We start from the raw sequence: 25,648 nt of genomic DNA, 5'->3' as shown, positions 1-25,648 counted from the left end.
TTGTTTCTTTTGCATCCAAGTACGTTCAATTTCTTGAAAAGGTTCCTTATATTAACGTGGCGTACATCATTGTAATGTTTTAAGCTGTGCTTGTATCAGTTGACTTGTTGTATCAGCTTATACTGTACACAGCGAGTTTGCCAGTATGAACGCACACTGTGATCAGAACGACTCGCAAACGAATGACTCTTTTGAACTGATTCGTTTAAACTGTTGAAACGTTTCAGTCACTAGCGACTATAAGAGATAAGAGAACCAAAAGAGAACGCAGGATGTGAATGAGTTTTGCTCATTTAGTAAGACTGGTTAATTAAGTTGGCTGTTGTGGGTTGAAAAGTTGAAAAGGATAAAAAGCTTTATTTGATTAAAAAATCATTTCTGTTTGGTTGAGTTAAAGTAATGTTTTGGATGCAGCTTGGCACTCCACATTTTGCACTTGACTGTATTTTGGTCAAGTTTATCAAAGTGAAACCAGGCATCGCTGTGCGCTTTCAATATGCCCTTCTGTGCCCCTGACTTTACTCTGGACTGCAAACTCTCACAACGCAACCAATTTAAAAAAAAAAGTATTTATAGACCCAAACGTTCATCGTTTTCATCGTCGATCATTGCTAGTACTTGTGCCCATCCCTAGGTTTTGTGGCCAATAAAAGCCAATGGGGTCAGTGTTGTTTGGTTGCCTAAATTCTTCAAGATATCTTTTGTATTTTGTAGAAAAAAGTCATACAGATTTGAAATGACATAAGAGTAAATGATGAGAGAATTCTCATTTTTGGATGATCAATTGTTTCAGAATTAAAGTGACTTATGTACAGCAGCCCACGTCTTTAAACACCAATGCTTTCAATGTAAATATATAAACAGTCTCTAGCCATGAAGTAAAGAAGCAGTCACCCAAAGTGACTTAAAGTTGACTTGGGGTGATGTTGAGTTACTCTTGCTGGAGTCATCTGAGGTTAAGTCTCTTGATCAAGAACACATTGGTGTTATTCTGTGGATCAACATGATCTACAAACATTTGTTTTCTCCTCCAGAGCTTAACCACCGCTGTACCGCCCCTTTCATAGCAAATGAACAAACATTTAGATACACTGGAGATAAAAACAAGATGAAATGTGTTTATAGTTCTTGCAATTAGGGCTGTCATGATTATGAAATTTGATTGACGATTAATTGTCTAATAAATCATTGCGATTATGGCGATTAATTGTCTGTTTTAGGGCTTTGGCGATTATGGCGATTAATTGTCTGTTTTAGGGCTTTGCCGATTATGGCGATTAATTGTCTGTTTTTGAGCTTTGACATTTAATTCTCATACATTTTTGATTCAGCGATTGAAACGACCATATTGTTCTGAATACAAGACTATGTTTTTTTCTTGGAAATACATCGGAAAAAATTGGGTCATCATATATTTAAGGTTTAGGCTTTTACCTGTCAATAATACAACCGCCAAATACTTGTAAATGAAGTAAATGGATCAGGTGTGAATTGAAGCCACCATTAAAATGCTATCAGTCATAGAAAAGCTTCTAGTCTGTTTTTTTCTCACTTGCAAGACTACAATAAAAGTTTACTTGTGTGTTAATGAAATTTTGGTAGACTGGTTTTCACACTGAGATTTGCTTAAATAATATCAAATTGTACTGCAGGTAATTTGTATATGTTTTTTTTTTTTAAGTGATTGTGTTGTGGTGGTACATTTTACAAGTATTACCGTGCTGTAGTTACAATATATACACTAAAATATGCAATATGCAGATGCACTACAGCTCCCCCTAGTGTCTTCTATAGAGATGTGCAATAATCGCGATGATCTGAAACCATCGCGATGAGGTCAAACAATCGCAATGAGACGATTATTTAATAATCGTGACAGCCCTACTTGCAATAATTGTCCTAATAATCTACATTGGTTTTGTTAATTTGTTTGCTCACTAAACAAGGCTAAACGTCCATCTGATACGTTTGTGTCAAGGCATCCATGTCTTCTTCAGCAAATAGAAGAAATGTTATCTCTTCCGTATGGTTTTTAACTCTTAATATTATCAGAACTTTGCTCTTCAGGGACATTCCTTTAATCAAATGTGTTATGTAGTTATACGTCATTACTTGGACCACACACTTACTTCATTAAGAGTGAGAGTCAACAAACGTTATTAAAATTAACATGACCAAATAAGCAGTAAAAAGAAAATCTTAAAGTCAGCAAACAGCAAAATATTAGTGCAGGAGTTGTTTGTGCTGCAGTTCATGCTGGGATAGTTTATTTCAAAATAGTCTATGGGAGTTAAATGATGGTTAGAAAATGATAAAAGACGTTTTATTTTATTGAAATGTTTTTTTAACAAACCACAACATTGTTTAATGTTGAAATTGTTTGTTATCACTTTCTAAGAAAAATATTCAAATGTTTTAGGATTTGAAAAGTTCTGATTCCACTTTTTTGAATATACTACTTTTTACCCGTTCATAGATCAGGAGACATGTTGATGTGCGACTGCAATGTGCTCAGTTTTCCTCTCGGTCTCCTTCTAAATATGTTTTCATGTTTTTCAGCTGAAGATCTGAAGTGAGGTCACTCAGTAAGATCACCGTCACAGTGGACGGAGATGAAGGTAACGCTCACTAAACTTCTCTTCATGACATGGCTTGACTTGGACGGATTTCTCTCTCTTTTTTGAATTATGATAACAGAAAATTGTGACTGATCATGTTGAAGGAATCAGCTTTCAGTTTACGTCATGGCTGTAAACAGTGATTGGTCATTTATGTCTCTTCCTAAGATTTAAACAGATGTATTAAGATACGTTGTGCTAAATGTACCAAAGATTGCGCTGGGAGGATTTCATTCCGATCTGTGCCAGACTGCTCATGTTTTTACACAATCTTGTGTTTGTTTTCAACGTGTTAACATCTAAGTGTTATGATGTTTCACTAAAGACTCCCACAAATGTGCAGAAATCTAGTTTGCCAGACTGTCTAGCCGTCATTTGCTCATAAAGCTTACTGTCATAACCAATACACAGACTGTGAAAGCGATTCTAGAAAACATGAAAATGAAAAGTGTGTTGCTGTGTTTAGTGTGTTTTCTATATCATTATTGCTCATTAGTAGTTAAGTTAACACCGTTGTTTGGAATGTAAAGAATTTTGCCTCGCTTTTGTTTCCATGGTAACCAGCCAGCAGAGCATCACATGTAGAATTAGTGTCGTCTGTCTCTGAAGTGAGGATCTCTAATAGAGCGTAATGCATATCAGCGAGGTCTGTTAAGAGGAGTTTAGTAGTGCTGCTTTACATGTGATCAAATGTAAAACCGAGTGAGCCGCACTTCTGTCTACAAACTGAAATGTCACCTAATCAACAAACTGGTCGTCTTGGTAGATTTCAACTGAAGTCATGCAACAGAGATGTCCTCATTTATTCGGGATGTAAGGGATGATGTGCAGGATGTGGTTGTGACTGTGAAACACTATTATTTCTTGAAAATAAGAAAATGGTTCAAAAAAGAAGTGTAGTGAGTGTAAGAGTAGGGTTAATGAGTGATGATGTCATCAGGGCTCGCGTAGGGGTGTGCAGGCCCAGAATTGTGGGGCGAGGCTGAAAACGCTTCTCCACCTTACTGTCTGTGTGTGCACTATGCAGGGCTCTAGTTGATTGTTTTAGTGCACGATGACGGACATCAGTGGCAGAGACGGGGGGCAGCGGGCACTGAGTCACGCTCCATTAGCAAACTCCAACACTTTTAGCATCCACCCCTGTAGCATATGGTCATGGCCGGAACGTCAGAGAGATCCTCACACAGAGATCCATCACAAACTGCGTGGTGCTCGCTTTCAACCTGTTGTTTTGACTTTCTGATCTTCAGATGTGGACATGAAGTGTTATCACAATAACTTCAATAGAGGTGAAGCAACTTGTGGCGATAGATGTTTGGCAGACAGACCTTTATTCTGTTATTTTTAGCGCACAGATGTCTTCAAGTAGTCGTGTAAAGTTTGTGTCTGCACGTTTGATCAAAGATGGCAAATGCTTCTTTCTAGTGCAACCAGAAGAGCAAAGGACGTGCATTATGTTTTCTTGCACAAGTTTTATTACAGTTAAAGTGTAGTTAACCATGTTTGTTGGTGGAGTGATTATCATTATGACCACAGTTTGACCGCAGACACTGTGGTTTGTGCTTTAACTATAGTACCCAATGTTTTTGTTTTATTTTTTGTTTTGTTAAAAGCATGTTTATTTGTCCTAAGGGTTGTGGTAAGTGATTATTTATATCTGTGTTTTAATTGAGTACTGCAGAGATGCCGTATTTTTGTATGCAAACCCCGAAAGCGAGTTAGCATTTTAAGACTTTCGGTTCCATGGGTTTTTTGAATGGGTTTTTTGTAAATCGTTTGAAATAAGGTCTGTGGCTTACAAAACCTCGAAATATTTTCACGTTTTAATCTATGACATCAAACACACCCGTGATAACCCGCTTGTGATTTTTTTAAACCTTTATTGTGTCTTTAAAACGGCGCTTGCCAACACGTTGCTAAAAGCGACTTTTTCCTTTGGCGACATGGGCACAAATGTCTAAAATCATTGTTGGGGATTCAGTCACGGAGTAATTACGTACCAGGGAACACATTTTAAATCAAATTTGAGAAAGTTGTCGGAGGCTTGGTGGTGGTGACGTTAATATCGAGCGACTGTAGTATAGTCCGTTTATAGCCTCGTGTTAGCTTTTTACTTCTGGCGGTTGTATTTAGGCTTCAAAAGTAGCAAATATTGTGTTCATCTGTAAAGATAATCTTGATAGACAAATTGTGTAAACATCGTGAACCTTTGGTAATCACAGAGCTTATTTTTTGCGATCTTCCAAAGGTCTATGGGAAAAATGCATAGGCTTTCGGCCGAGGGAACCAGCGCGGCGCTTACTTCCGGGTTAGCCTACAAAAACACGCCATCTCTGAGCCTCTCCATAGAGATTGTCTTGAAATGTAGTTTTGGCTGTGTTTTTGGCTTAAAGTGAAGACTACATGAATAGGATGTTCTGGAAAGCTTCATGTCCCGGTGAACCGGTCTATCAGATGAGATCTCCAAAACTCTGTTTGAAGCATAGCAGAGGAGACGTGTGTGTGCGATGTTTATGACAGGCCATTCCCACATCTTCCATCCATAAAATCATCTTTACAAAGGACCAGCGTGGAGAAGATGCCTGATGACATGGAGTCATGTTCACAAATGGGTTTATTTGACTTGCATCCCTTCGGATGCATTGACATTTATTTTAGCGTGTGTTGCAGCGACTGCTGCCGTGTGTTAATAGACAAACGAAGATGTCCGATTGTGTTTCTGTTGTTTGTAGCAGGACTCTAAATTTACATAACGCGTCCTCAGACTGTAAAAACACGAGTTCATTTGGTTTGTGTTAAATAAAATGTTAATACTAGAAACAGCATTAGATGGCAAGTCGGAGATGTTGCTTTATTACTTTTTTGTAATGAATATTTAAACTTCACATGATTTGTGTTTGTGGTCTGGCTGGATGTTTTCCAGTCTCTGTTTGAAGATGATATTCGGCTCGATAGATTTGGCAGTCTGGGATTGTTTGTCTTATCGTGTACAGGCCCGAGCACTCAGAAGAGTAATTGCACACGTCTCGTGAAGAGGTAATCAGGGTTGGGGATTGTTGTAATACCTCTAATCCTACGTACAAGCAATAGCAATAGTGACGTTTGTATTAGCAAACACCATTAAATCTACAATAAGGCAAGAACATATCAGCAAAAGCAAAAAGCTACAGCACACAAGAGTCTGTAAGCCACTCAACTTCCTGCTCTCTCATTAAAAATATTCAAATTGATCGATCAAATTAATTCAGATTTATTTTTAATGGCATTAATTATGATTTTGTATTGTTGTGAGTGACACAGCTTTTTAACATTTGTGTACAGAAGAAATAATTAGGAAAAACTGAAAATTATGTAACACAGAATGCACTGTGTTCATGCCATTTAAACAATATATTTAATGAATAATTAAAAATATCATTCCTGGTGTCGTATTAGTTTCTTGGTGAGTACAGACATCACTGTACTATATTGTAAGATAATACAACAACATAACAGACCGGTTGGTTTACCCAAAGATGCGGTCATCATTTATTATTCCACATGTTGTTCAAAACCTTTTCTCAATTTTTTCTCTGGAACACAAAAGAAGATATTTTGAGAAATGTCTAGGTGGCTTTGTGTTCATTCAATGGGGTTCAGTGTTGTTTGAGTGTCAGCATTCTTCAAAATATCTTCTTTTAGTATGACATCAGGATGTATACAGTACTTGACAAAATCGTAGTTTTTGGGTGCTAGCCTATAACTATTATAAGACTTTAAAGCAGGGTTGTTTTCTGCTGAGTGAGTTTGGGGAGAAACGTTATCCTTTTCCTTTTCAAAAGTTCATTGTTTGCATCTTGCTTTGCTTTTGATCCTGTCCCAGGGTGTCTGATATTGCAGTTGTCGTGTGCATTAGTGATTATCGCGGTGTGTTCTCTCTCTCTTTGTGTTGGGTCTACGTCTGTGAGAATGACCGGAGATTGAGCGGGGTGATTTAGGGTCAGTCAGAGAGGCCGTCATCTCCATTTCTATTTATGAAGTATGACACAGAAGACCACCAGCGTCCAGAATTGCCCTCTGTGGGCAGCAGTGACCCGATCCTAAACCTTGTTAAATTTCACATATGACAGTTGGTGAAGTTCTTTACACCATCAAAGCAGTTTTGAATGGCCGATGCAGAAGTACATCATCCATTTGTGTTGGAACGCTTTGTTTGTTTCAATGAAGGGCGCTCGGTTTTAAACGTAAAGAAGTGTGAAGAATTAATGCAAACAAATCGGTCGGTTACACAAAAGAAGATATTTTGAGAAATGTTTCTGTGGTTTTGTGTTCATACAATGGAAGTGTTGTTTGATTATCGACATTCTTAAGAATATCTTCTTTTTTGTTCTGATGAAGAAGAAACTCATACAGGTTTGACATGACATGAGTGCGAATAAACGTGTCCCATTAAAGTCATGTCTGCAGTTAACTGGGACGAGATCCCTCCATCAATCTGTGTGTGAGAAGATCAGTGATGATGGTGCTGATGCTGAGAGATGAGATCGGGGTTCAGGGAAGCCAAACAGGTTTTGTGTGTTTGGTAATGATGGCAGAAGACGCGTCTGGTAGATTATGTGGGTCAAAGGATGCTGTCTGAGTTCTTGTTAATCGCTGCGTTCGATGTTGAAGCCAGAAGCGGATCTAAACTGTGGATGAATGGACCGGCCCAGCACGCTTCTCCCGTGTGCTCATCATGACCCTGAGGTTTTCTTCTGATGGACGGATGAATTGAGTTTAGGACAACACGAGTGGGGCCGATGAGCATGAAGTCACTCAGATGTGTATGTTAAAGTGATTATTTGGTGTTTATCGTATGTTAACGCTTCACCATACCAGCTGGAGTGTGTTCATGTGACATTGGTACATCTGTATTCATTCTGCTTGTGTTGTCAAGAGTGATGTGCAGACGTATCACACAGTCAAAGATTGGATGATAATAATGTGGGTGAGTCAGAAGAATTTCACCTTGTGTCTGGATGACGTATATCTAGCCCTGATTTATTTCTAACATGCTTTGTGCTCCAGATTGACTTTTAATTTGGTCTTCTGTTATTGTAAAACAAATGTCGGACAGCTAAACTGAGACACAGATTGTGGTGGGAGAATTTTCTTGTTGTTGTTGTCATGTCGATCGTGTAATCACACAGACTCAAAGCATTGACTACTGGTCAAACTAAACAACTTGGTGACTAGTGATTGATGTATAGCATAACACGTTTGTTGACATGCTCCAATCATCCGATGAGTGGAGAACAGCTCGATACGCTACGCACACGTGTGTTCAATCAGCCGCTTGAGGGCAGGGATGAATTTTCCACCCCAGCTTAAGTAGGTGAATTGAAAAACTGTAAAACGGCCAATAATGAGACAGTTTTTTCCTGCATCAAAATGATTTTTTTGTCAAAACAAAAAGTGCTTCCAGCATGTTGCAATAGCTTTCTGGTGTTTGAGGCTGTAGAAGTTTAGGGCATAATAAAGTTTTGTGAAATGATTAGTAATTATACGAGCGAGACAATCCGATGTATGTGTCTATTTTCTTTTTTACAATAAACTCTTTTATGGCGAGTTATTTGGGCTGCACAAAATACAGTATCTGATTTATGGAAATATTACAAATGTGCGTATTGCAACGGTTTGCAATAACGGAACCATTTTAATACTACAAAACGTTACGTCTCTCTCTGCTGAAAAGTTTTAGGTGAATGCAAATAGCGAAGAGGCTGGTGAGACGGAGGAAGTGTTGTTTTCTTACACTGGAAAGAATGTGAAACATGTTTAGTTAGTAAAGCACAGTTAGTATATTTAAATGTAGTTTAAATTGATTTTACATACTTTTAAAGGGATACTTCACCCAAAAATGAAAATTCTGGCATTATTTACTCGCCCTTAGATTGTTCCGAACTATCCCTTCAAGCATTATATGTCATATTGTATGGTGTATTGTTTAGTACATATTGCGTTTTTCTTCAATAGTGTGCAGTCCTACTTGCTATTATTAATAGTGTTTATAAAATGCAAGCATCGTTTTCTCATGTTATTTCTCTCTCGCTCTAGTTCTTTTATATCATATATATGGTATTTTTATATAATAATGCATGCTAGTTAAATGATAGCAAATGAGATGCTGGAATGCAACTACCTCTTTATTTTATGCAGTGTTTCTGGTCAGGCGTCAGGCGTTTGGTTAAAAGTGTCTCGGAGGAAGAAAACTGGCCACAGTGTTATTATGATCTGGTGAATGTTTTGGGTTTCTCAGCCGTATCCTGTGACGTTTTACTTCGACAGGTCACACTTCAATCATTGGCACTAGAAAGTCTTTTCTTCGGTGTTTCATTCAGGGTACACCAAGAGCGGCGTTTCATCAGAATTCAATTGTAGGAAATGACTCGGTAACTCCTTGTTATAGTTTATTTTTGTGGGGTGATGGCTAGAAATAACAGGCATATCTCACCAGCACATCAAGGCAATGAAATCTGCGTCAGGTTCATTGAAACGAGAGCACAGATCCATCTTTCTTTTGGTTCGGACCTCTCTGAATCAAAAGCTCAGATGTTTGTACTGTCCCTCATGTACTCCGTGAGGAAGTATGTGTAAACATTATGCAGTCGTGTGGGTCCTCAGGCGAAGCTGCTCAGTGAACTAATGAAGTGCCTGTAACTCCCTCTTCCACTGACTTCAGCTGCCTCTATCCAACACTTGTCATCTCGCTGACATTTCACAGGATCTGCATCACCTCGATCTGGACACATCCTCTTCCGTCTCGTGTGTGTGTGTTTACCACGGTCATATGCTCCCTAAATGTAACCTGTGCGACCTCAAAATATATTTGTGTGTGAGTGCACATTGTGTTGTGGTGCGACCTGTTTTCATTACTAATTAATAGGGATGTAACGATTCACTCAGCTCACGATGCGATGCGAGTCACGATTCTGGTCTCACGATGCGATTTATTCACGATTTACTCACAATTTATTCTTACAAAATGAGTTGAAACAAATTAGAAATGAACAACTTCCCTTGCATTATTTCTTAAATGCTTCACGTTTCTTTGCATAATAAAATAATGTTTTATTTCAAATAACAAAACTAAACTGCAATTTTATAACAAATTAATAATAGAAAAAGTCTCTTTAATATAAACAAACTAATACTGTCTGTGCTTTTCTTGGATTTTTTTGCATTTAAGAAATATCAGCATCCACGTTTAGGTTTGCAGTGAAAATAGCGGCCCCTGCTGTTCAAAAAATGTATTGCGATTCAGTTCAAGCCTCAACCGAATTGAATCGTCACTCATTATAACCGATTTTCAACCGGCTCACGATGAATCGTTACATCCCTACTAATTAAATAATGTGAAATAATGAATAACAAAATAAAGTACGTGCTGTGAGCGATACAGTGATTCTCCATCCCGCAGCGCTACTTTCCCGCCGTTTCTCTATGTAAACACGAGCACTATGCGAAAGCATATAGTGAAAACAGCCAGGGCTCTTTACTAAAAGCTGCGCCTGTTAAGAAAACAAAGCATACGTTTTACTGCCTATCATTTTGCAGTGTTTACATATTGTTTATTACTTCATAATAAAATCCATTAAAATCGAAGTTTCATAAAGTACAAGGTGATTTTATAATGCCAACATTTTTAGCAGTTTGTGTTTTTAAGATAAATAAGAGACTTTTTCCCTTTATATTTCATCATTGAGGATTTCTTTAAAAAAGTCTTGTCTCGTGATCTCAGTCTCGTGTCTCGTCTCGTGTGATATGCGTCTCGTCACACCCCTAATATGTGGTGCGGTGTTTACATAGGTTTTTCCTTCAGAGAGCAATAGCGACTAGCGTCATTTTGGATAGAGTGGAAAAAGTCTCTCTGCGTCTTCTCCGTTCATGACCTAACAGCAGCTTAAAGTTACTTGTAAGTGAATGAATGAATGATTACAAAACGGCGTGTACAAGCACCCGTCATTGTTACTGACTGGACATATGAACATAAACATTTGTCTGTAATTATTATTTTATATCTGCCAACAAAAACAAGAAATATGTTAACGCCTTCGGCTTTATTGGGTATTAAGATACAGTAAGTTCAGAGAGTAAATGATGACGTCACAAAGATGCACGTAATCTCACCTTGCACCATAGTGATGGGTAAAAATGGATTATGACTGATGTTTTACGAGCCTGTCCGATTTTGACAGACAATGAAAAAGTCTAGCGCAACCTCTGCACGTGACCTGTATCAACACGTGGACAATTCCAGCCTTATGGACGTGCTCAGAGAACGAATTTGTCACGAATATATTGAACCATCTGTTTATATTTTACTAAACCCTTGTTGATGGAGTTTAAACATCAGAAAAACTTTATTTTCATTTTCATGTGCCCATTTATGAGGAATATGTAGCGTAATGGATGTGGCAATCCTGAAAACGGCACTTAGCTGACTGTGAGAAATCATTCACTAAAAATAAAACAAATGCTTTAAAAACTTGAAGGGACCTCACATGGGTATGAGAAGCACCAAATATTGTTATCTGTGCTGTTAGTGTAGTAAAAACTTGATTTTTTCATGATAAGGTCGACATTTTCACGGAATTGCCCATGTGCAATGTTTGATTTTGTGCTTTTGCTGTTTAAAAAAAAACGGAAAAACTCTTTTTTGGTTTAGAAAATGTTGGATGAACATGGCTTTTGTTTTGTTCGGCTCACATCAGTGTTTTGACATCTTTAAGACATCACTACCTTTGTAATGGCTACGGGTTTGTTTAGCTTTCCTGTCGTACATGTGTCAAGTATTTTCTGAGTAATTGAACTTCAGCTGTTGGAGTCATGAGCTTCAGAAACGTCCTCGTGTCTTTGTCTTTTTCCATACTAAGTGAAACTATTAAGTTCAGATTCCTCTTTTGAAATGATTATGGGCTGTAAAGTGTTGTGGCCGTATAAACAAGGTTTGGATGATCATGTGTTTGACTTTGTGTTGTTTGTCTGTCTGCACACCTCACAGTAAAGAGGATTTGAAGGATTTCTGAAAGTTAAAGCGCTGAAATAAACTTCATAAATCTATAAGTGTATGTTTGCTGGAGGCCGTCTGATCTCGTGACAGGATAGAAGATTAGAAAAACAAGGTACCTGTGTAAAATCATGAATCATGGACAGTAGGAGTAGATCAATATGAAGAAAGGTTTATCCTGGAAGAAAACAAAAACAATATATTTTTATATCTACCGGACAACTTCAACATTGGTTTTGCTACAGATCTTTAATTCAGAGATGTTATTGAAGCACATTTATTGTGTTATTTTGATGATGATCTGTGTTGTGTCAGAGGATGATGTCACCCGTGAGGCGGTGTGTCGTGCGTGTCTCTCTCAGGACTGATGGCAGTGGTCTTAAGAGCCGCCTGTCAGAGTCGTGTGTGTCTGATGGTAATGAGCATCTGTGGCACGTCCGCTGCTGAGAGCCACAGGATGGCATGGCAGGGCAAAGCATGCTGGGTACTTCACGCTTTGGCAGAGCTCACGGTTCTTGAGACTGAGAGAGTTTGTGACGGTCTAAACCGACCCTAGCTCATAATCTTTTATCAAAACATCAGATGTTGTTCCGCTTCTGAAACGGCTTTCCTTTTCAGGTAACTCTTATCTTTCAACTTCCTCCTCGACCCAGCCGTCTCGCAGAGATCCTTTTTTTACAGTCCACGTACTTCCTGATAGAGAAAGTTAAACCTGTGCTGTTTTTATTTGTCATTCAATATCTTATTTAGTAGAATATAAGTAGCAGAAGATACCAAACTTAATTTCAGGATATCTTATATGAATAAATGTGCAATGAAGGTCACGCGGTTGTTGTCTGACGCTTATAATCTCTGGGCTGATTCATTGGTTCGATATCACTGAGGCGTTGAGTAAAAGAAGACGGAAGTAAAAGTAAAAGTGACTCACAGAAGTGAAACTGAATCACATTACACAGTTTGACTTTGGCACCATCAGTTTGACGTTAGGGTGTCATGGGGGTTTGTAAATGATGTAAATGACAGGAATTGTAGTCGTGGTAACATTGGTCTCTCAGGGTGTGAAGCGAGAGAGCCGATGGGTCAGAGACACTGAAGGAATCCTGTAGTGCGGCTGTGATTCTGTTTCTGATCAATGAATGAAGTGTAATGTGTTCGTAAAGTCTGTCATTACACTTTAAAGTGTAGTTATTACAATATCCTTAAAATGACATTTCATGCGGTGTGTAATGTTGCTGGTGTGTGAATGTCTGTCGAGTTGTAAAGCCGAAAGTGAACGAATAACAAAGTTATTGGCTTGAGAAAAAAAACGAGTCGACTCTGAGTCACGCGAACGAGTCGTCTGTCTTCTGTGCTAATTTCAGTTCCGGGTCAGATTTGCGTCACTCGGTGTAATGCCCGGCCCGCTACGTTCCATTTGCGACACTGTACGCGGTAGACCAATCACAGCAGACTAGACCATCTGACCAATCAGATCAGAGTAGGCTGACAGAAAGGAGGGGATTAGACGGATGAACCGCCGAACGAATCATTTGAGAGTCAAGGCCATTGCACATTGAGTCCGAGATTTCCGCACGTTAAAAAATAAATACGACCTCACGTGTCAATCACATTTACACACCGCCTCCGATATTTTTGTCCGTCATAAAAAATTCAGACTGGATTCGATTTTCTGCGTTTTTCGCATCCGTAGCAAGCATTTTGAGAGGCGTTTTGACACTTCAGAGACACCGTACAAACCAGCGTCAAATACGAAAAAACGCATACGAAAATTTCTGACTGTACTGTATGTGCGAAGACCTTCAGTCAGGAAGTAAGGTAATAATAACCGCCTATTATATGTAAACTTGTTGTTGGACACTCCATAAACCAAAATAGGACCTTAAACATCACAAAATATTGACTCTTTAATCGCACATGGAGCTGCTTTCACATGTCATTAATGTCACTGGTGTCACTGCATTTGTGCCATGAAACTGGAGGTGAGTTTGTGTTGATGTAATAAACTGTGTGTGTGTGTGTGTGTGTGTGTGTGTTCATGTTTGTATATCCCGATGGGGACCTAAACCTGAATACACACCAACACATGGGGACTCGTGTCACCGTGGGGACCAAAATTGAGGTCCTCATGGGCACAAAAGCTAATAAATTGTACAGAACAATATTTTTTACAAATCTAAAAATGCAAAAAGTGTTCTATGATCTTTAGGTTTAGGGATAGGGTTAGGGATAGGGGATAGAATATACAGTTTGTACAGTATAAAAACATTACGCCTATGGACTGTCCCCACGGGGATAGTCAACCACACATGCGTGTGTGTGTGCGTGTGTGTGTGTGTGTGTGTGTGTGTGTGTGTGTGTGTGTGTGTGTGTGTGTGTGTGTGTGTGTGTGTGTGTGTGTGGTAAAATAAGAAACTCCAGCTGGATGTGTGCTGAATATATTTGGATCAGTTTATTACTTTAAGTTAAGTCTGATTACATTTGATTACTTCTGTATTGTTTTTATTGCTGAATTTTACTTTTAATGCAGAACTGTTTGTTCTGTGAAAAACGTCAGTTTGTTTCAATTGCGTCTTTGTTCTGTTGTTTTCTTTACGAAAGTTTGTTATTACAGACTCTTTATTTGAATAATTACCCAAACAAACGTACTTTGAAAACACTGCAGTGCTGCGTGTAATCGTTTGAATGTATTCCTATTTGTATTTTTTTGTTTAATTGTGTTAAATACCTTTCTTTCTTTTCAGCAAGAGGCTTTTTAAATGGTGAGGTTAATGTACACATTTTCTGTGAATGATTTTTGCTTTGATTGAAAACACCTCTGATCCCTAAAACAACAGAGGAAACGTCTAATTTAGTTTCTAAAGCAACAGTAAAAAATGCTTGTGAAAATGTCTTTAGATACGCAACAAAAAAACAACTGAGCAAATAAACATGATTGATTACCAGTCACAAGTGCATTTATATTTATTTTCATTAAATGACATTCTTACTACAGTTAGATGTAAACGAAGTGTTTGTGATTGCGAGTTCTAGAATGTTATAAACTCAAACTATATAATTGAACTACTAATGTCTCACTGTTGTGTATATTTGAAGAAACTGGGGATGTAACGAATATGTGCCGATTCAAGCCAGTTGAGATGTTATTTGAATGGCAGTACATGTTTTGAACAGCAGGGGCCGCTGTGTTTACTGCAAACTTGGAAAACATGGATACGCTGATATTTCTTAGATCCAAGAAGTCCAAGAAAGGCACAGTCAAAGTTTTAGTTTGTTTATAATAAAGAGACTTTTGTATTATTCTTTTTTTTTAATTCGTTTTAAAATTGCAGTTTAGTTTTGTTACTTGACAGAAAAGATAGTTTTATTTGACAAAGAAATGTGCAGCGTTTGAGAAATAATAAAAAGGCAGTTGTTCATTTCTGATTTGTCTCAACTGTTTTTGTAAAGATAAATCGTGAAATAAATTGTATCGTGAGATCAGTATCGTGAATCGCATCATTACATCCCTAGGAGAAAGTGATGAACGTTGGCATACTTAAGTATTTTTGTGTTTTTTGACACTATATTACACTTGATATTTGCATATTTTCTCTACACTTTTAACACTTCAGGGTCAGGCCTTCAGCAAATCTTTATAACTATTGAACATGTCTTACCTGTTTTGACACAGTACTTGTATTTTTTATTCCTAAAGGCATTTTAAAGCAAGTAACAACAATTTTCATATATCAGCGTGTATTATGGAAAGAGTGTGAAAGTGCTTTGTTGACAGGTGTGAGAAACAGAAATGTTTGAGAAACAGAAACAGAATGAGAAACAGAAATGGTGATTTGAGAATGACTTCTAAACACGTGGAATGAATGGAGAAGAGTAAACCCATGTCTGCTTTGTGTGTTCAGACACTGGAAGAGCCCCCGTACCTCACCGTGGGTACTGATGTGAGTGCCAAATACAGAGGGGCGTTCTGTGAAGCCAAGATCAAGACTGCTAAGAGACTGGTGAAAGCAAAGGTAAGATATTGACCTAAAAGATTTTGCATTGGTAACTGTATGATTTCATATTGTGCTTTTGTAAAAGGAAATAACGAGTGTGCTCGTGGCAAACTTTCAGATTTGCATGTTTATGAGGTCAATTACATTGATTTGATGAAGGTAATGATATTCTGTTCCTCTGAGGTTCACGTGGTGTCACGTTCGGCTCATGATTGATATGAAATGAATCTGTGGTGACTCTCAGAGGTGTTGTCGAATTGCGCTTGAAGCAGCATGTTTTCTCCTCATCTCTCGGATGTTCTTTTCTCTTTTCACTCCTCAAACTCTCTCTGTCGTGCGTCTCGTGTTTTTCTCCTGATGGCTCTTATAATTCAGCGCTCACAGTGGTGAGATGCGATTACCCGGCCGCTCGTGAGCCAGAGACCTTGTTCAAGGTTGTAATCGTATTCCTGCCGGTGTATTGCTGATGACATCATCTGTTTCTGTGTCTGCCTGTCGATCTCCGGGGCTTTCACGCTGCAGATGTCTGTCTGTCTCTCCTGCCGTGTTTATGCATTAGTGAGAGAAGAGTCCGAGATGATCTGCTGCTGTCCACAACATCTGACTCTGATGAACTGATCTGAGAGCAGCACTTGCGCTACTGTTATAGACGGTTTCATCGGACGCGCATGCGCCTGACCCCCAGTTAACTTCTGATTTGTGCTTGCCTAGTGTCTAATAATAGAACTATTTATATTTTATTTTATTGTATAATAATAATAGTAGTATAATAATAGTTGAATTTTGCTGTATGTTCTTTTATTAAATAAACAATTTGTTGAATGGGTCCTGTAGTTTGGACGCATTTAAAGAAAGCGTATGGTACACTGACATCTAGTGGTTGACTTTGGTATCGCAGGCTAAATTCAAAATATTGGAGAGAAGTTTAGCCAAGTAACACTTCTTCTCGGTTTCTTTTGATTGTTATCAGATATAATCTACAGACGCTCTATTGTTTGTGAATGTGTACCGGAAGTTAAAGTCCCCGTGAACCGGAAGTTGCAAGCGTTTTTGCCTCCGTATTCTGACACATTTCCGAGTGAAAAGGAATTTCAAAGGAGAAAATGAGCAGGCGTGGCTTGCATTTTACACTGGGAATTGATTGGATGTGTAAAAACAGCTGTTGCATTGATTTTGAAATGGAACTGGCAGCAGACTGACAGTTGAAGGGGAGGAGTTAACGGATGCTCCGCCCAAGTCATCTAATTTACGTCATTTAAGATGGATAGTCATTTCGGGGCGGGATTGCATTCTCAGATTTTAACTGAAGATTATGAGGGCACATGAAATTTAAAAAGAGAATGACCCACATTGATCAAGTATTTACTGTAAACGCTGCAATATTTCGTGAAAAAATAGGAATTGTCATTTTTTATTTCACTGGGACTTTAAGGTGGGGTCACAAAAGTGCACATGCGCAGTAACGTTTGTTTATGTTGTTAAGATGAAACCGTCTATAAAGACAGAAACCTGTCTAAATAACATGTGCACTGTTTATTTTCTCCTCTCCTTTTAAAATTTGATAAACATTTATTTTGGACAGTTACATTGCATTGTGTTATACGTTTATATAATTTGCTTTGACATTTGAGAGGCTTTTTAGACACGTGCAGATGGTGTTCGTCAGTTCTCGTGATGTTAAAAGTGAGTTTGCTTGTTTCCTCGGGTCTCTCGCGGCAGACGTCTCGGTGTTTCTCGACAGTAACAGTAATTAGAGGTTTTCTCCGTCAGCGGTGGCCGCGTGTGACCTGCTACAGAGCGATGAGACACACACTAATGGCCTGTGTGTGTGCGTGTGCGCGTGCGTGTGCGTGTAGCAGATTTGACTTGACAATGCATTTTATACTGCGATTCAATGCGTTTAGATGTGAAACGGCATGCAGGATTGTAAGTTGAATTGAATAGGAAATGATTATTACTAAAACACAAGTCATTTAATATCATATCGTGGAAGTAAGTTTAGTTTTAGAATTCCAGAATTCCCTTCATACAAACAGAACCATGACATCATTTAAGGATGATGGGATTTTCTAATGCATGTGATTTTTTTTTTAAGTTTGAAATTTCTCTGTTGTTGAATGTCTTTCAGTTGCTTTTTTCTGTCATTCTGATTCAAAATCCCAGTTTGACATTTCATGTGACGTCCAATTCTACTCCAATCCAAACTAGGGCTGTCACGATTATGAAATTTGGCTGACGATTAATTGTCTAATAAATCATTGCGATTATGGCGATTAATTGTCTGTTTTAGAGCTTTGACTTTTAATTCTCATACATGTTTTATTCAGCTTTGAAACGACCATATTGTTCTGAATGTAAAGACTATGTTCTTTTTCTTGGAAATACATAGGAAAAATTGGGTCATCATACTTGAGCTTTATGCTTTTACCTGTCAATAATACAACCGCCAAATACTTGTAAATGAAGTAAATTGATCAGGTGTGAATTGAAGCCTCCATTAAAATACTGTCAGTCATAGAAAAGCTTCTAGTCTGTTTTTTTCTCACCTGCGAGACTACAATAAAAGTTTACTTCTATGTTAATGAGATTTTGGTAGACTGGTTTTCACACTGAAATAATATTCAATTGTACTGCAGGTTATTTTTATGGTATATGCTTTAGTTTTTTTTAAAGTGATTGTGTTGTGGTGGTTCATTTTACAAGTATTACCCTGCTTTAGTAACAATATATACACTAAAATATGCAGATGCACTACAGCTCCCCCTAGTGTCTTCTATAGAGATGTGCAATAATTGCGATGATCTGAAACCATCGCGATGAGCTCAAACAATCGCGATGAGACGATTATTTAATAATCGTGACAGCCCTAATCCAAACTTGTGAATTGAAAGGTGGATGTTTGCAAAATTTTGCCGTGTGTGTCTACTGGCAGCGTAAAGCATATTTTTAGAAATAAGAGATCTTGTTCTTCCATTTTGATCTCATCTTTTCTCACGGTAAATTGGAACCGCTCCACTTTCTGTGCGAGTACCTTGCGCTCCGTGACTCGCAGTGATCCTCAGTTGCGCTGTAAAATCTTTCCTCGGGATTCAGGCTCGCCGGTCTGGCTGATGTGAGAGATGGATGATTCTCGGCCTGTAGGGAAAATCCACTCTCTCCTCCTGACGGACCGTGTGCCTTTTTTTCAGGTCACCTTCAGACCCGACTCCTTCACTGCCGAGGTGCACGATGAACACATCAGAGGAGTTCTGAAGGTAAGAGCAAACATGCTGCGTCAGCAATGTTACAGGCTTACAAAAAAAATTCCAAGCATCTTTACATTAATCACATTTGTTAAACTCTTTAAAAAATGAAAACTCTCCTGAAGTGTTGTACTCTATACAGCGTGTGTGCTTTTCCTCTCTTCATTTAACATTTTTTGGGATGCTGTTGGTGTTTTGTATAATCCTCGGTTTCATTTTGCATGTTGTGTTAAAAGATTAGTTTCTTTTATTTCGATGAATAATTCAAATACAGTCTTCTGGCAAAGCCGGAGTTGTTATGAATATGATTGCGATCATTCTGTCCGGCAGCTGTCTTCATCAGAAAACATCTCAACAATGTCTGGCAGGAATGTTTGCTTCCAGCACTTACAACATAAAACAAATATATTCATAAGTCTTTTCACTGAAACATGACAGACTGTAATAGATACTGAAAGGATTGATGGCCAGACTAACGTTCCAATTAATATCAATCAAACTGCAGTTGGTTTGTTTTGATTTAAGCCATAATGACTCAATAACTCAAAAAATACAGCTAACTAACACAATAAAAACATGATAACATCATAAAAAACTTGATTTTTGAAAAATTGTAATTTTTTCAAAATCTCATTTTGGAACCAAACTCTTCAATGTTGTTAAAGATGTCTGTTCGACCATATTGCATTCATTTTTTTAGCATCATGGTTTTATTGTAATGAGAGTTACGCCAAAGTCCGTTTACGGAAGTCGTGCCACTCGGCGGCCATGTTTGCAACGCCACACGTCATAGCAAGACAACACTCCTTTCTCCTTGAATGGTGGAAGGCAGATATTTCTAAAATCGCTGGCAAAAATCACAATTAAATAGCATATTTCAATCAACGATTAAACATGACGTGAACTGTATCATAACTTCGGTTTGCTAAGTTTTTAAATTGCGTTAAAAATCACCTTTTTCGAGGTCATTTCAGCTACTGCGCCCGCGCCTCACATAAGCTCCGCCCCCAGAGAATCCTTAGTGTTGATTGAGGATTGATTGGATCGTTCTACTGGAAGGCGGGGCTTTCTTCGCTAGAGTGGCCATGTTGCGCGTTGCATTCCTCTCCATTCATTGTATTGGCAGTGGCGCATCTTGTTAATATAGATTATCTTTGGTTAAGCACATTTTTAATTCGTGTTCCTGAAGCGTCTCACAAGATTCACCTGCTTATACACCTCAGTACCATGGTAATACTGTGGTTTGTGTATATCATGATCACAATGGTGTACCACCGTGTTTATAAATGTAATATTACAGTATTTACAGTACAGGGGAAGCATGACAGATGTCTGTAAAGTCAGCATGTCTGGAGTTCTGTACGGCGAACAGAATGAACGTCTGTGGATATGTCAGGATGATGTTTGGTGTTGTTTTTGGTTGTAGGTGGGTGCGGTTGTGGAAGCGAGGAATCAGGATGGGATCTACCAGGAGGCCATCATCAATAAACTCACAGATGCCAGTTTGTACACTGTCGGTAAGCACAGCATTTCACAACAGTTGCTTACATTTCTCAGTCGAAGATGAAAACCTGACGTTATTATGATGTGCTTTAGTTTATAACGGCTTACGTGTGTCTGTGTGAGAGAGAGCAGGACTCCCGCGGGTCTTTAAGAAGTCTAATGACCTTTAATACGTCTGCTTTTTCTGCTAGCCCTTACATTTCGAGACTGAACATCTGAACCAGAAATATAGCCGTTTAGTCTGAGTCTGAGTTTTAATTTAGCTTTTGTGAACGATTTGGCTTTAGTTATGCAGTCTTTTAAGTCATTGAATTCATCAAGTGTAAGACACTGAAACGGTTTTTGTTACCATATAAACATAAAAGGTGTACCGAGTGAAACATTTAAAGTCCCAGTGAACTAAAAAATTACAATTCCTATTTTTTCATGAAATATTGCAGTGTTTATAGTAAATAGTTGATCATTGTGGGTCATTATCTTTTTAAAAATCGTGTGCCCTCATAATCTTCAGTTAAAATCTGAAAATGCACTTCCTTTCTGTAACGACTATCCATCTCAAATGATGCAAGTTAGACGGCTTGGGCGGAGCATCCGTTAACTCCTCCCCTTCAACTGTCAGTCTGCTGCCAGTTCCATTTCAAAAATGCAACAGCTGTTTTTATACATCCAATCAAATCGCAGAGAAAGACGAAAGCCACACCCACAATTTATATCATTCAAAATTGCATTTCGCGGAAGTAAAAACGATCGCAACTTCCGGTTCACAGGGACTTTAAGAGTATCATCCTGTGTTTGTGTTAATAACACCTCTCCTTTCAGTGTTTGATGATGGTGATGAGAAGACCCTCAGGCGTTCATCTCTCTGTCTGAAAGGAGCGCGTCACTTTGCGGAGAGCGAGGTGAGTCTTTTTTGTGCTTTTAAAACAAAAAAAATGCTAGTGTCATTGTAGTCTCAGTCAGACAGACAGATGCGACAGATTTTTTAATGTAAAACTACGTTAAAACAAACATTTGAAAAGTGTTTGACTGTCAGGAAGCGTGTCACATCACTGTGTTAAACATGGGCCGGTGTGACCGTGTGACGATGTGTACGACGAGTAAATCATATCCCTGCTTCATCTTCCAGACGCTGGACCGGCTTCCTCTGACTAACCCCGAACACTTCGGCACGCCTGTCATCGGCAAGAAAAGAAACCGCGGGGGCCGCCGCTCCAATCCCATGTGAGTGTGTTTTCTGTCAAAATAAAGAAGCTGGATAAAGAGCATGACATCACAGAAGAGAAAGCGTTTGCAGGTGTGGTCAGTTGTATATCCTCACCAACATAACTGAATGAATTCTCGTGGTGCGTAAAGCGGCGTAAAGACACTGTACACCTGAAGTATGTGTGTGTGTCTCTGGCCTGTCGCTCCGAGGAAGCTGAGGATCCCGTCTGGGAATACAGATTACACTGTGATTGCTGTAGTAAATTACCAGAACATTTTGAAGCTGATTTTTTTCCCTTCAGAAATCTACACTATGAATGTGGTTTTAAAGCGTTCAGATACAAGCAAATTTGACCGTGTGTTGTTTGTTTTCTGTTAACACGTGTCATTTCTCCTTACAGTCAAGAGGAAGATCCATCTTCATCATCCAGTGAGGAAGAGGAGGGAGATCAGCAACAGAATGAAGAGCTGTATGGTAAAGCGGTGTGTGTGGATGCAGTCATAACCGCTGACAAGAAGAAAGGCTCATGGTATCCCGCTCTGGTGAGTCACTAAAGCCCGTGGTATACTTCTTTTTTTTACGCCGAACGCACAGCCTTGCAAAGTATACTTCCATCAAATCATACGCATACACACGGGTTTTGACGCGTGCGCATTACGACATATTGCAATACCTCTCCGGGCCTACAGGGGTCAGGTGTTCTTCTACTACCTTGAATCGATGCTCCCAGGACACGGTTGCCACCTGGTGGTTTAACTAATTACTGCAAGAAATGGAATGCGCATGCACGTCGTAACAAAATTCTGGCGGTGTGCGTACTATTTTGACGATGAAATTTGCGCCATGCGCACTGTACGGTGTCCCTCGCGTACGCGTAAAAAGGGAATTATACTTCATGCTTAACACCACATCTTTTGATTAAAGGTATACTGTGTTGTTTAAGTGTGATGCATGAATGAATCGTAATATTTTAAAAGGTTTATTAACCCTGCTGGAAGTGCACTTGACAAACATCTACTAATCATAAGACCTTTCAAACTCACTTTAAGTTTTTTTTTAAACTTTCTATTGGCTTTATGCCGAACGCCACACGCAGAAACCGGAAAACAAGTCTCATGGCATTCGGTTTAAGTCTTTTGTATGCGCTTCATTACATAAAGAGCCGTTTTACTCAAAATGCCTGTAAATTAGCGACCAAAGATTATCTAAATCGATGCCCATCACATAAAACAGATTGATGTATAAAAGTTTTTTTCTTCTCACAGACAGTTAAATATTAAAATAGCACAAAACGCCCAAAAAATGGAAACGTTAGGAGAAACACTCCTAACACCCCATCCACCCCTCATCCTCTGTTGTCTGGACAAACCGAGTCCCGTTTCAAAACTTAACACCATTGGTAGAGCTAGAAGTCGCCATATGGGATCGATCAAACACAATATTTAGAAAGCATCGAGTCCATGTTTATAGTTTTAAAAGGCTTGTTTTTAATCCATAAAAAAGATACAAAATATTAAATCTATATGCAGTGCATTATGGGAAACACTGTGATCTTTAGTAGATATTTACGTAATACTAAAAGCATAATCATTTATTCATCCTCATGTCATGTCAAACCTGTATGAGTTTCTTCTGCGGAACACAACAGAAGATATTTTGAAGAATGTTTATAATCAAACAACGCTGCACTCCATTGACTTCCATTGTGCGAACACATCACCACTGAGACATTTCTCAAAATATCTTCTTTTGTGTTCCACTGTAGAAAGACTCGCATACATACAACCACATGATGGGAATTAAAAACAGGATTTTTATTTTTGGGAGAATTATCTCTGTAAGTCCCAGATCAATGTGTGCTGGTATACTTCGATGTTACGCTAATGGTCTGCTGTCTCTGTCCGAATGGTGTTCCTCGTTTGCATGTGAGGTCGCACAAACTGGGCGCTGTCCCTTTAAATGTCCCTGTTCTCTCTGCGTGACTCCGCCCCCAGAGTTGTTATTCTTGCCATATTATGTAGTGTGTGTCTCTCTCTCTCTGGCCCCTCCTGACGGCTCTCAGCGGAACGACAGCATGGAGTAAACTGAATGAGTGTTCAAATGCATCAGCCTTGTATTAACACGTGACTGTGACTTACTGTATGAAGATATCGTTATATTTTTATCAGACCTTAATTCGATCATTGATGTTTCCTATTATTAACTATAAAATATTACATCACCAATGATTTATCCCAGTCGATGAGAAGGTTAGCAGTCACGAGACGGCACGTGCAGCCTTGCAAAAAAGCAAAATGTTTTGATTATCCCCCCGCTGACCTATCAGATGACACAGTGTTTCCCACAATGCATTGCGGCACATAACACTATTAAACACAAAGCTGTAGTTTGTGTCCAGTACTGAACTCTATTGGCGTGAAATGTCTGAATGTTCAGTTATTTCTTTAGATGTAAAAGTAGTTTTTGAACGCTGAAATGGCTTCAAAGACAAAATAACGTCTCGTTTCATTCGGGTTCTTCTCATTCGTGCGCTTATCTTTCTGTTTCGTGTGTTTAAAGGTCATCTCTCCTGACTGTCATGAAGACGTGACGTTGAAAAAAGACAACGTTTTCGTTCGCTCCTTCAAAGACGGAAAATTGTGAGTAACTAAAATGATTTCAATGTTTCTATATTTCTCTTTGAGCTTTTTTTATAGTGACATGTATTTGATCTATTTTGTAGTAAAACACATGAATAGTCTTTATTAAATTGAACATTCTTATTTCTAAGTCATTCTGAGATTCAGCATTTCTTCAACATGTGTTTGTCATGTTAGTCATGTTGATAAAGCTGCAGAAGTACAGCATCATCTGTTTTGAGACGTGTGACCGCACATACTTACTGCCCCCCCTAGTGTCCGTGTTTGTGCACTGATGACATCACTGCGGATCATGTGGATTAACACATATATAAACACAGACTAAACCATTACATGATTCTGAATGACATCTCTATCAATATACAGTGACCCCTAAATGTGTTTGGACATTTAAATCGAACATAAATAACACCGTAAACCATTTATGAGCTCATATCCACTAACCGCATGTGAAGTGAGATGAGATGTGTGACAAACAGATCATCTATACATCACACACTGACCTCCTGAAACAACACCGGTCTGTGATGTTACAGGAAACTGGAGTAGATGTTTGGATTTGTTATTAATTCTTAGTCGTTTTTTAAAACAGAACCTCGTGTGTACAGTGTCTGAAGATGTTTGACATGCTCAGAGCTGATATCATACCTCAGACACTTTAGAGAAAAAATCGTTCGAGTCACATGTATTCGAATATCTGCTCAGTTCTTTGTGAATGTCATGTGCTTAGAGAAATGTGTGTACTCAACGCAAGCTGTGATGATGATGATGTCATTCTAGACACGTGTTGCTGATGTGAGCTCGGTGACACGCATCGACACAATCAGTGCAGATACACTCAACAGTCTGTTAGAAAGACAAGTCTTGTTTATTTTCAAGCATAGACATCCATTGATCTGCATAAACTGAAAATAAGTAAGGGATAATCCACAGCCAGCTGTGCGCTAAAGTCCCAGTGAAATAAAAAATGACGATGCCCATTTTATCATGAAATATTGCAGCGTTTATTGTAAATAGTTGATCAATGCGGGTCATTCTCTTTTTAAAATTCATGTGCCCTCATAATCTTTAGTTAAAATCTGAAAATGCACTTCCGTCATTAGGACGATCCATCTCAAATGATGCAAGTTAGATGGCTTGGGCGGAGCATCCGTTAACTCCTCCCCTTCAACTGTCAGTCTGCTGCCAGTTCCATTTCAAAACGCAACGCTGTGTTTATACATCCAATCAAATCGCAGAGAAAGACGAAAGCCACGCCCACTGTTTTTCTAATTCGAAATTCCATTTCACTCGGAAATGCGTCAAAATACGGAAGTAAAAACGATCGCGACTTCCGGTTCTCGGGGACTTTAAAGGGTTTTAAAGCATGATGTGGAGGCCAAGAACCACCCGACGCGAAGCTAGCTGTGGATTATCCCGCTT

The 25,648-nt window shown here is 38.8% G+C and overlaps 1 protein-coding gene across 3 annotated transcripts in view; it reads left to right on the top strand.

Annotated features, from left to right (window-relative positions):
* Positions 1–25,648, top strand: part of arid4b (AT-rich interaction domain 4B) — a 53,485-nt gene that overhangs the window by 3,858 nt on the left and 23,979 nt on the right. For all 3 annotated transcript variants that reach the window (XM_057342942.1, XM_057342941.1, XM_057342943.1), the window contains exons 2-9: positions 2,560–2,618; positions 15,546–15,656; positions 18,827–18,892; positions 20,307–20,397; positions 21,203–21,282; positions 21,510–21,604; positions 21,988–22,129; positions 24,147–24,226. In XM_057342942.1, coding sequence (XP_057198925.1) covers positions 2,613–2,618; positions 15,546–15,656; positions 18,827–18,892; positions 20,307–20,397; positions 21,203–21,282; positions 21,510–21,604; positions 21,988–22,129; positions 24,147–24,226 — 671 coding nt within the window. In that variant the 5' untranslated portion in view covers positions 2,560–2,612. The remainder of the gene's footprint in view (positions 1–2,559; positions 2,619–15,545; positions 15,657–18,826; positions 18,893–20,306; positions 20,398–21,202; positions 21,283–21,509; positions 21,605–21,987; positions 22,130–24,146; positions 24,227–25,648) is intronic.

The sequence above is a fragment of the Triplophysa rosa genome, linkage group LG9, assembly GCF_024868665.1.
Source record: "Triplophysa rosa linkage group LG9, Trosa_1v2, whole genome shotgun sequence".
Lineage (NCBI taxonomy): Eukaryota > Metazoa > Chordata > Actinopteri > Cypriniformes > Nemacheilidae > Triplophysa > Triplophysa rosa.
Note: the sequence above shows the minus strand (reverse complement) of the source record. Positions and strands in the feature narration are given on the sequence as shown.